Below are 12,725 nucleotides of genomic sequence, written 5' to 3'. Positions count from 1 at the left end.
CTCCTATCAAATTGAGGATTCTCCCTACGGTGCATTAAAAAGTTTGTCAGTAAATAGTTGTACATTCTCACACACAGTAGCCAGTGCAGACATGTAAAATACAGCTTTTAGAAACAGCCCTTTATTATCTCTCCCACCTGTCAGGCTCTCTGTTTGTGCTGCGGTCAGTGGAAATGGGAGGGAATGAAAGGATGCTTTGATAGGCTGCCTGCGTGTTGTCCTTTCTTCATTGGTATTCTGCACGCAGGAAGTGTTGGGTGCAGAGGTTCCTCCAACCTCCCATGGCTTTTCTCCCCCAGGTCTCATCCTTGCCTGTTAGGGCATGATTTGCAACGCCACTTAATCCGCAATTAAAATTTCTCTTTCTTTTGTATAAAGACTGTATTTTTTCCCGTTTTAGTATAATTTCGTTTAATTGGTCCAACTCTTGCTTCCTCCTGTTGTGTTCAGCTCAGCCTTTTCGAGACAGTTAAGGAAGTGCACTGGAGTAGCAGAGCACCACCTTTTGGCTGATGTTGTGAATTGCACCTGGTTTGACATGGAAGAATGCAGCATGCAGGGCTTGATAGGCAGATTTCCTGCAGTGCCACTTGGGTGTGTGGGTGTACTGATGCTGTTTCATGATAGGACAGATTGGGAGGTATTTAAATTTAGAATTTATAGGCTTGCACAAAGGGAATAAGTACTCTGGTTTCACACTCAGTCAGACACATCAGAAATGGAATTCACCCACGTACACAACAGTGCAAATGCCTCAGCTCACGCACACACACACAGATACAAACAGTAGCTTGTGGTGAGAGTGTCACACCACTGTGCTCCGAGCAAGCAGAGCCAAGAAATCAATGTCCATCTTCTTTCTCTTTGCATCTTTGAGTCAGTGCATTTGACAGCAGGCGACACAGCAGTAAGAAGCTTTTATCTGAAGTACCAAAGAAATACTCCAGAATCTGATAGGTTGGAGCTCGTGTGTTCTCCTCGCTGCCATCTCTAAATGCATCTTAGAGATGGCTGAGGGAGAAGGCCATAACCTTTTTCTCTGCTTTGTTTTGACGAACCAGGGAGCCTTTTGATGAAACAACTGCGTAATTATACAGCAGCACCTGCGAAAACAGTCAAGGATTTCTATTTATCTGTCTTGCTCTTTGTAACTAGGTAATTGTGCACCTGTATAAATAATACCACTTTTAGTGCTTAAGACTTCAAGTAAAACAATGCTGTTGATAAGAGCCTATGTTTGGGTTTGAGCTAAGTCAGCACTGAAAATAAAAATCGAACATGTAGGGGAATTATACTTTTTCTGTTTTGACTGACACCACAGAGTTTCAGTCCACTAATTAAGTGCGAGACTTGACCTCAGTTACTTTGAGCCCATCTTTCTTGTCCAAACCCTGTTGGAGAGCGCATTAATGTTGAGCTCTCTCCTAGCCTCTGCTGATGTTAACATTTTTCGTCTCTGAGATTTGCTTTGTACTTGGCTTAAGACTAAGGTGGAGTCTTGAGACATGACTTCTGACTTGATTAAACTTACAGTCCTTCTACCATAGAGCCGAAGGATATAGAATTATAATGAGCAGACAGTACTGACCAGGTAGAAACCACCTACTCCCATGGCAAAATCATAACAACCCTGGTGGGAAGGGTGAGGGGAAAGCGTGGTGCTGTATCCAAGGCAAAAATAAATTAAACATCAACTTGAGTCGTGTTACATATATTGAATAAGTAATTTCACCAACGTCCAATTCACTTTCATTAGTCTAGAAACAAGGTCGTATCATGAAGGCCAATTCCAAGCAAGAAAACACTCTGTTGAAGGGCTACTCCGGTAATTTACTGTTGCATTACATTTCCATAAAGTTGGCTGACTCACAAGAGACAGATTGAAGCAGCAGAGACAGATGTACTCACTTTTAGTACATATAATAGTATGGGTGAAGTTCCCAAAATGCTGGTTGCTACATTCCCATAATGCATCCACAAGTGTCTCTTTAGACCCTCCCACTCATGTTTTTAAACTGCATGCCCTCGGTTTGAAACACAGTCTTACTGTTACTAATGTGTGGTCTTTGAGCCCTATCCAAGATGACTATGATGACATCATCAGGGTTATTTTCTCAGACCAAATAAAGATCCTCCAGAGCCACAAAAGACATTATACAACTATTTTCATAGGTTGAGTAATACTTAACATCACTGGACAGACTTTTATTTGTAGTTGTGTTTTTCTTTGAGGCAGTTCTTACCATGATTTTCCAGAAATCATGACAAATTTAATTAAGATAATCCACAGTTCCATGCAAGAACTGTTTTTTTTCTCTGAACTTCATCCACCAACTGTATCACTGTGCAGAGGGAGGCATGCATCTATTACTAGCTCATGTAGCACCACTGAGCTAGCCAATGTTACAGCTCAGCAACAAGCATGACCCTCTCATCCATGAATAGATGCACATTTCCTTCTGCCCAGTGACATGGTTGGCAGGTGTAGTTCGGAAGAAAAAAAATAGTTCCTACATGAAACTGCTCACAACAAGGTGTGAGGATTATCCTGTGCAACCAGGACTAGTTCCGTTACATTTGAGAGACATCTCTATGGCTGATATCTCCAACACTCAGCAACTCACACCTGAACAGTCTAAACTGATACATAGCACTACAGGTAAGAGGAAACATATGCATTTTTCATTTGAGGGTGAACTGTCCCTTTAAAGAAAATAAGGCTAGAAAATATCATTATCAGGAATTCTTTATTTGGTTTGGGGAAGTTTACACTCCAGCCAAGCTCGTTACCTGAGATAGCGTCGTACATTTGCGAAACTCATGGGTAAATCCTCATCCTCATAAAGCTTTTTCTCTTGGAGGAAAAAAAATGAAAATACAAACAATAAAGCATACATTTAACCCTTGTGCTGCTTTTCCAAGCACGAGTTTATATAGTAAGCATCCAAACAGGCCAAGTCTGTGTTAGTTAAAGATGCCAGTTCAGCTGACAAAATCACCTGTCGTCAGCTAGAATTGAGAGACCTGCTTTTGTCTATCTTCGAGTGAAACTGAAGACCCATTGTTTTAAAAAATGTAAATTTGAGTGCCATCATTATCACTGTAAACTGCATATGTGCCATGTTAGAGTGGACAGCATGACCGGTAACACTGACTAAGGGGCATAGGGCCTAGTCAAGGGTCAGTTACCACCAGCTAGTTTTTAAGATGGATTAGGCTTTCTTTTTGCCTTTATTGACTGTATAGCTGAAGATAGACAGGAAAGGGCAGGAGAGGAGGGAGGTCATGTAGCAAAGGGCTGCGGGTCAGAAACAGACCCTGGGCCGCTGTTAAGGACTCAGCCTACATGGCATTTTTAACAGTGTATGATATGCTAAGTAGCTCACGTGGTATCAAACAGCATGCTGTTGTTTATTTATTCTAATAAGTGCTCAGCTAGGTCTCGGTGTCTCTTCTTATGTGCCTCTGCATCTCAGCACAACAGTGTTATCAGCTGTGGTGCCCCTGGGTGTGCTTGGGTCCACTAAGCACGCTGCTGATGGCAGCACAGGGACCTTTCATTATCGCCACGTCTCATAACTTTACACAGAGCTAATATCAGTAGGTGGTTCTGCCATATGGTGGTAATTTCAGCTTATGAGTTGCAACAACAGAAATGTCTCAGTGGAACAGACAGATGACGCACTTTCATAACGATATGGACTGGCACTGTACGGCATGACATTTCCAGTCAAATATGCTTTTTTAAATCTCACAGAGAAATGTTTTGATAAAGATGTTCTCTCTGAAATCAGAAAGGCCAGCAGTGACATCAAGTGAATTGTGTTTACTAACAAGGTATTTGTTCACGTCTGTATGTAAATATGTGTGTGTGTCTCTCTGCAGGCATACCGCTTCCTTGCCATCAATAAGAAGCTGGGGTTGAGTGGGCGTCCAGAGAGGCCAGTGGGCTGTATTGGGACCTGCAAGGTATGTAGATCTTCCAGCACACCTACACACATGTGCATACTGTACATGCGCACACACATTTGCACCTCAAGTTGCAGTGCTGCAAAGGTCATGGGTAACCAATAAACACACCTCCCACATTTTGATCTGCATACATTTCCCAGAGCTCCGAGGAGTCGACTACAGCTCGCAGACTGAATACAGAGACAGAAAATATTCAGTTCCAAGACTTTTGCTTTTCGTCAGACATACAGTATGCATCAGTGAATGCTGAATAGATTTTGCTTATTCTCGGGACTTATTGCATTTTAATATGCTAAGCTGCTGTCAGGCAGTCTGTGCGTGTGTGTCCGTGTGTGCATATTATGTGGCTGTGGAAGTGTGTGTTTGCACAGTTTGTGTGTGTGTCTGTGCTAATGTCTCTTGCGGATGTTGTTTGCAGTTTTTCCGAAATGAAGGTCACCAAAAGTTGAGCCATAGCAGCTTTCTCAAACAAAGACATTGCCAAACAAATGAATCATGGCTCCCGACGCATTGCTAAGACAATATTATAATGGAACATTTATGGGGAAGATGGCAGACTGCCAGAGGGCGTTATCATCATCAGTGAGTTTGTATGGGTGTGTGTGCGTGTGTGTGTGTGTGTGTGTGTGTGTGTGTGTGTGTGTGTATGTGCTCCTGTGACAATTTGTATGTGTGAAAGAGGGGGGGGCTTTGTACCAGTTTTGTGCTGTATGTGTGTGTTATCAGTGTGTGGTTGTGTAGCTTCTGTGTGTCCCCTCTATCTTGGGATTGATGGCTTGTTTTATACGCCGCCCAGAATAATGTATACGTCGCTACTTGTCGTCCGTCTTCTAATGCAGTAGTGTGTGTGTTCATCTCCTTCCAGATTTATCGTATCCTGGGGAAGACGGTGGTGTGCTACCCAATAGTATTTGATCTAAGTGACTTTTACCTGTCCCAAGATGTTATGCTGCTGATTGATGACATTAAGGTAAGTCGGGGGCACACTTACTGAGCTTACTGTTGCCATGACTCCACAGCTAACCACTGATTATGTGCTGGAAGACCTTAAATAACTGAGATATTTTCCGTTTTTTGGTCTAAAGAACTGCAGCCTAATGTTTTTGGACAAGACAGGACATCACATCATTTGGTTTGATTGCATATGTCCCGACAGAAACGGCACATAGAGTCATAGCCTGCCTGATGGCAGAAATCTAAGCTCTCAACCAGTAGCTTTCCAATGAATTAGACCACTTATTGTACTCTGCATCACCCCATTCATGAACAGTTTTGCCTCCTCTTGCAGCTTGTTTGAGCAGGAAAATGTCCTGTTCTTCCCTACACATATAAGAATTACATCAAATTTACCCTCAGTACATTCAATAAAAAGGGGCAGTACAGGTGCCTGGAGGTTCCTTTGAGCACTTGTCCAGTTCAAAATCTAAATTTACTGATTGATGATTGAGTTTGTCACTAATAGATATCATGCAATAGTGGAACAGCTTCCAGTTGGTTAATAGGGGTTGTTTTTACATTAAAAAAACTTATGAAGAGGTTCTGGAAACAAACCTTTAGCTGTTGAGCATCCTTATGACCTAGAGGTCTAAACTGCATGCCATACTATCCCGATCCTCCCAGTTCATTCCTTCCAGGGACCATTTGTAGTTATATCATGAGGTCAAGTCAGTTTATTTATTTAGTACACTCTAAAAACAGCCAGCATTTGACTTTGGCTTTGCACAATAAAAATGAAAAAGTACAGAAAACTGACAAATGACAACCCCGTCTAATTCCAGAGTTGTCAAATACCGGTGTTTGGGCAGTGGCTTCTGCATCAGACACAGATGAAAAAAGCTGTCCTTTCACGTCAGCATGATACATGGCCAGACGCTGTCAGTGTGTAACACTGCTTGATGGCGTCGGGGAAACGCAGCAGGACACTTCCCATATGAATGTCTAGCAGCACCCTGCGATTTTTTGTTAAACTCTGACCACGTGCTTTTGTTGCCTAAACCTAACCACATGCATGCGTTGGCTAGCTGTAACCACCTGCACTAGTTGTTGGAGGAAAAAAACTTAAATTCCCAGTGTACGCTTATTTCAAGAGACTGTATGCAAACTGTACATTTCCTGTGAAAGTGGAAGTGTATTTTGAAAAGACACAATTTATGTAACAGGCTTAAGTTGACAGGGCGTCCCAGAACATCAACAACAGATCCACACATAACAGACTACCTTGCACATCATATGTGGATGTGGTAAGTCCACAATCAAGCAGCGATATGTGACGAGGTCAGAGTGAGAATGTGTTGCAAATAGGGCAAAGACACAAACACATACTGACATACCTAAAATTTTATTTAACATACTACGTACATAGAAAGCCAAACAAAACCTGGACTTAAAACATACGGTGGTGGGGACTGATCGAACACCTGGATGGTGGCAGGTCCAAAACTTGGACCTGGCCACAGAAAAAGTACAGTCACCTTTACACCTTAAACGATTATCTGGGATAGAAAGCAGCAGCTTATCAGATGACCTCAGCGTTGTAGGAGGACCGTGGGGACGAAAAGATCACTGAGATATGCTGGATCTAGCCCAATCAAAGCTTTAAAAACCTTGTAGTCAACATTAAATTTCACTGGTAACCAGTTCAATTATGTCAAAATTGAGTAATATGGCACAATGTTTTAGATTTTGTTAGCAGATGTGCAGCTGCATTTTGCACCAGCTTAAGGCGTGACAGACTCTGACTGACTCTGAAATATCGTGCGTGCTATAGTCCAGGTGTGAAGAAATAACACATGCATTGTTTTCTCCAAATCTCTAAAAGAAAACATAATCTTGCTTAAAACTTTAGGAAGGTAGAAAGACGACTTGACAACAGCATTTGTTTATCAAATTTAAGATCGGGTCAAAGAAAATGCCAAGATTTTTACCGTGGGGTTTGACATCACCAGGGAGTGGTCCTATAGGTCGCAAGCTTCATTTTAGCAGCAACGGGATATCTCAAAATTGAAATTCTATCTTATTCTCTAGTTTATTTTTAAGAGTTATTAGCTATCCAATGCTTGATGTCACTTAGTCAAGCAGGCATTTTAGAGCATCAGGGCCACCAGGTCAGAAATGGAGATACCGCTGCGTGTCGTCAGCGTAACAGTGATACGAAACACTGTGCCCTTTTCATGATGTGGCTTAGTGGTAACATGTACAAAGAAAATACATAACAACTAAGCTATGAATAGTTATAATGAATGAGCCAGTGCCTTATTTTCAGACTATGTTGGATCACATCACCTATGTACTACATATAGTGTGCTTATTATTGATCCCTGTGGAGAACTGACACTGCTGCCGCAAAGGTAATACAATATGGAGGGGAAAAAAGAAACAAAACACAGAATTGATTTAAACACATTCAAAATTCAAAATACTGGATTTTGAATGATGCCAGGATAAAAATCAAGTATTTGTTTATAAGCAGTATTTGTATTCCAAATGTAACGCCATTAAATGTCAGTTTAGTTTATATTTTCAACATAAATAAATCTCCATAATCAAAAACTTTACAGTTCAAACTTTGATCAGTTTGACAGATGAGGGGGTTAGACTTGGCGCTGATTCAGTTTCTGCTCAGAAACACTGGAAGCTAAAACCATTGAAGCGGCACCACCCATGCCAGTCTGACACAGTGTCTGTGTGTGTCTGTGTGTGCAGAACGCCCTGCAGTTCATCAAACAGTGCTGGAAGATGCAGGGACGTCCTCTCTTCCTGGTTCTCATCCGCGAGGATAACATCAAGTAATATACACACTCAATAATAGCTCTTTTATCTTTTTTTCCCTGTCTTCCTGTCCTCCTGATAGCTTTCTCACAGCATTCTTCCTCCTCCTCTCTCCTCATACATCACCCTCTATCTCTCTGTTTCTGTCTGATATTGGCTCAAGCTCGCAGCACAATTTCTTGACAGTCCCAACGCAGTTTAGTTCATTTTTTCAAATCCAGCATTTCTCTCTCCCTCCCTCTCTACCTCTCTTCCCTCCTATGTGTACTATTTATCTTAATAGCAGCAAGGTGCAACTGTATTTGCCTGCTGATTGGGTGATAATGTTTTATCATTTGTATCACTATAGCCTGGCTGGTGGGCTGATTACAGCACTATTGACTATTATCCGGAAAGCCATATGTTAAATGTGCTACAAACGCTTAAACAGGCACATTGCAGCGTCAATGGGCTCTCAGAGAAACAACTCAATAGTCATTAGTTTGCTATTGATCAGAATGATGACCTGTATAGAAGGCAACAGCAGACTGAATAAAGCAGCGAGGGTCTGGGTGAAATGTGCCAATTCATTGAGAAAAATTTGAGCTGTGATGTTTCATACTGGTGATAGGAAATATGATCTGTTTGGAATATAATGTTAATGCAAACTGAGATTGGGACAGTTTCTCTCTACTGCTCACTGCAGCAAAAGAAAAGTAAAGTCATTCTAACCTCTGTCTCACTAGGGGGAGCCGCTTCAACCCAGTCCTGGACATGCTGGCCTCGTTCAAGAAAGGCAACCTTGGAGGGGTCAAAGTTCATGTCGACAGACTTCAGGTTTGTGAATCCAGCTGAAACATTCTTTTTTTGATTCTTTCATTTGGTCCTTTAACCGTTCTTTATTTTAGGGATGCAAATTTCAGGATTTTTTTTGAATGGATTTTTGGACGTGTTAACAATCAATATTTAGTCAAATATTAAAAAGTGACTCAACAAGAAATGTTCTCAATAACAGCATATTGTTTTAAATATTAGTGTGGCCAATAAGATCCAAAAAATCAAAGTGAATTGAGCATTAAAATAAACATACTTTATGTTAGGGCTGGGTTAAAATAATCCATTTATGCGATTCAAATCGATTTTCGCTGCAATGACCCGATATTGATTCGTAAAATCCAAGATCGATCTTTTGATATGTGCTTTTTCCCATGGATGTGTGAAGTTTTAACACCGTTAATCTCGCCAGTTAAAAGTTAAAAATGACCATGGTATTGAAAAGCTCCGACGTTACCGTCTCTTTTATCTGTAACTGTTAGCTTACTTTTTTACATTTGGGTGTAATTTATTATCATGCTGCAGTGTCTCCCGAGAATCTCTTTCACATACTGGCAAAAATTGGTACTGTAACTAAAAAATCTCCAGTTAAATCGATATCGGAAATCGAATCGAATCGGAAATCAGTGGCGATACCCAGCCCTACTTTCTGTTGATGTTAAATAATGCCTTGTTCGAAATCTCTTTTAAATTTATTTAACAAATTGCGAGAAAAGTTATCAAAATACTAGGTATGGCAAATAATGCTGCATAACTTTTAAGACAGAAATAATATGGGACTGAACATCATAGGCAGTCCTAGCACTGTAAAACTAAATCCAAGCCATTTTTTTTCTATCAGCAAAAAGAGCCATAGTCATAAATATTACCAAGTACACATGAAATAAGTTACACCGATCTCTTGACAACATGTTTTGATTTTATTCAAGATAGTAAACATACCTTAGCTGCTTGATAGTGATGAGCAGGGAATTGTTTGTTTACTTCAGTAGTAGCCCAACAGCTGAAAATACCGGCTCTGGAGAAACAGATTTAATGAGGAGGCACAAATATTGTCATGTCACCTTTACCAACTCAATGAATCCTTAAACACTTCATTTCCACCGGTACATCTGAAAAAAATATTTTATATATTGTACATTTGGCCATCAGAATTACTCGCAGACACTCGTTTCTGCTTTTATGTCATCATCTTTGATGTATATTTCATATCCACTGCCGGTATCTTTCTTCTATGATTTAGAAAGCAGGGTTCAGTTATACATTTAACTGGGAGGAACAGAATCAATGTTGCCATCACTATTACTACACTTTTGATTGCTTGCATATTGTGGGGTTTTCGCAAAGGCAGCTGTCAGGGGAAAATATGCCACCTGCTCTCTCCTGCTGGCTCAGTTACGACAGATATTACTGTCATCTCTGAAATAAATAATGGCTTAATATAGTGTTTCAATAAATTTGTCGCAAGGCTTCAGGTCATTCTTCGGGAAAAAGCATCCCAGCCCTTAATCTGAGGTCCCTTCTTATTTCAATAGCAGTACCAATGTTTATCTGTGTTTTGACCTTGGTCTGTCAGATTCCATTTAGGAGGCTAACTGTTTTGGTGAGCTGGGGAAAGGCGAAACTGAATTGAGCCTGGACAGTTTAAAAAAGCAGATGGAAACTATTGGGTCGAAGCTTTTTGTAGCTTGTACATAATACATTGGAATGACTTTAGGTGACAAAAACAAATTAAATATTGAATTAATGGATTAAAGGTTTATCCCGCCAATGTGTCCTCCAGCCAGCCTAGAGGACTGCAGACGAACCTGAATCCATTTGCATTACTGGGTGATATTGTATTTGTAGCATAAGGTCATGAGTGAAACCTAGCGTGTCACAGACGCAATAATACCAGCCTACGGTTCAGCAGTATTGCTGGGAAGGAGTGCAGGGTAGGAAGAATGGGCAACTGTAAATCAATGATGAATCACATCTAAAGACGAGGAACCACAAACACATGAAAGAAAAATGTATGTTATGTATAATGGATCTTATTTGATATATTACGAACGCATTACTGTTAACTAAGTTAAGCTGTTGCTCTGTTGTAGCTTCATTTAGCTGCATCAGGATCATTGCTCTCCAAGCCTGTGGAAGGACCGTAAAAACATAACACCAGATCTCTTTAAATCTGCAATAATTATCACCTGACCATCCACCTCCTTTCCAGCAGCAGTAAGCAGCTGTTTTCAGCAGAAAGCTCTAGAAATGAATAACCTACTCAGCACCAAAAGGCAGAGACACAAAGTGAGTGACTAGCTGGTGAATGCAGTAGAGCGTTTAGTAGCTAAAAGTATTTCACCCAGGAGTTGGTGGAGACCAAAAATAGATTCAAAAACAGAGTGAATATTAGACTAACATTTATCATATGGATACAAACAAGACTAAAATGAATGTTTCTCTGTATCTGCCAGATGAGCAAATAAGCAAATGTTTGCTAACAAGACCCTGATATCCACTTACAACTTGTATCCACTTACGTACATGTACAGAGATGAGTCAACTCGAAGTCCATTCATTCCTATGGGAATCTCTGTGATATCTGATGTGCCTGCAAAATTCCTCTGCTCTGTAATATTTCGGTATGGAATTTGCCTCAAGTACGTTAAAAATATTGAACTTTTGTGGTGGATTTCGGAGAGACCATATGACAGTGTACTAGCTTAATTAAAAGGCTGCTAACTGGCTAAGCGGCTATTTCCTTCAATTCAGTTGCCTGTGCTGATTGTTATGTGAATTTGTATGATGATTAAAAAGAACTTGTTTATCTAGTTTTAACACATTGTGAGTAAGGTTATTCTGCTAAAATATGGTTATAAGTTATATACAGTCAGATTGTCATTATGACATATTATTATTATATTATTCATATGTCTTTTTAATCAAATATTTCACAAAACATATATATCTGGCAGGTCTTGTTTTTGTCCCGGTAATGTTTCAAGTGAATATTATACTAGAATAATATACAAAATGAGTTTCTATCAGGTTTCTCTCTTTCCGTAAAGAAATGCACTTCCTTGCGTTGGACACTAGAGGCATCATCCATATATTTATAGATCTACGGACACCAGTTACGTACGTAAGTGGAAATGAGGCCTTAAAGAAGGGGTGTCAAACTCATTTTGGTTTACGGGACACATACAGTCCAGTTTGATCCCAGGTGGGCAGGACCTGTAAAACCGTTGCATAATACCTTATGAATAACAAACACCAAATTTTTCCCTTTTTTTGTTTAAAGAAGTACATTTTAAAAATGCTAATCCATTTACAAAACAGCCGGTGATGTTGTCAGAGGAATAAATGCAATTTCAACAGTATTTGTTCCACATTCAGTCAGTCTTCTACTCACTGTAATTACATGTGCATTTTTCCTCCTAGCCTTCACAAGTGCATCACTATTAGGTGTCCAAGGTCATCCAGTGGGCCGATTTGGACCCTTTGGCGGGCCAGTTCTGGCCCTCGGGCTGTATGTTTGACACCCCTGCATTAGCTGGTGATAATAAAGAGGCAAAGTCCTCTCCTTTTCTTATCCCCCACTGAGCCTTCTAGGTAACTCAGCTATGTTCCAAGCACAAATGTACGTTATCTTACCTGATGTGTTTTATCCAGCAACTCCTGGTCTTTTTATCAGCTGGGAAGTGAAATTATGAGCACGAATGGGGTTTTTACTTACGTATTTTATGTTGTCAAATAAAATGTAAAAGACTCTTAAGCTTGTGTGAAACCTATTGACTTCAAGACAAGGGAACCGGGAGTGCAAAAATGCCAATTCGTTTCTGGGTTTTAGGACTCTAAATGTCAGTGTCAGCTCTTTGGAATATTCCCAGCAGTATGCATGAATTTAAAATAATCCATAAACAGTTTACAGCAGATAATTCTTCATTCATAGCAGACTGTATAAATTTAAGTTGCAGGGTTTTGAACACAGGCGAGCAAATAAATAAATACAATTAAACGAGGCCAAGGTAGAACTAGAAATATTTTCACACTGGTAACTTTAACCAACTGCTTTGTCAAACTTATGACAGGTTTTCCAACCCTAACTTCTCTCCCACTCTGTCTGTGGTGTTCAGCAGAGACTTCCTCATATGATCCTTTTTTTTTTTTTTTTTGCTCTAAAGTTCTTC

The 12,725-nt window shown here is 40.2% G+C and overlaps 1 protein-coding gene across 3 annotated transcripts in view; it reads left to right on the top strand.

The window, feature by feature from the left end:
* The window catches only part of phkb (phosphorylase kinase, beta), a 145,227-nt gene that overhangs the window by 115,198 nt on the left and 17,304 nt on the right, over positions 1 to 12,725 (top strand). For all 3 annotated transcript variants that reach the window (XM_049592822.1, XM_049592814.1, XM_049592806.1), the window contains 4 exons: positions 3,886 to 3,969; positions 4,838 to 4,942; positions 7,675 to 7,757; positions 8,466 to 8,556. In XM_049592822.1, the coding sequence (XP_049448779.1) occupies positions 3,886 to 3,969; positions 4,838 to 4,942; positions 7,675 to 7,757; positions 8,466 to 8,556 (363 nt within the window). The remainder of the gene's footprint in view (positions 1 to 3,885; positions 3,970 to 4,837; positions 4,943 to 7,674; positions 7,758 to 8,465; positions 8,557 to 12,725) is intronic.

The sequence above is a fragment of the Epinephelus fuscoguttatus genome, linkage group LG2, assembly GCF_011397635.1.
Source record: "Epinephelus fuscoguttatus linkage group LG2, E.fuscoguttatus.final_Chr_v1".
In the NCBI taxonomy this organism is placed as follows: domain Eukaryota; kingdom Metazoa; phylum Chordata; class Actinopteri; order Perciformes; family Serranidae; genus Epinephelus; species Epinephelus fuscoguttatus.
This window is presented reverse-complemented; position numbering and strand designations above follow the sequence as displayed.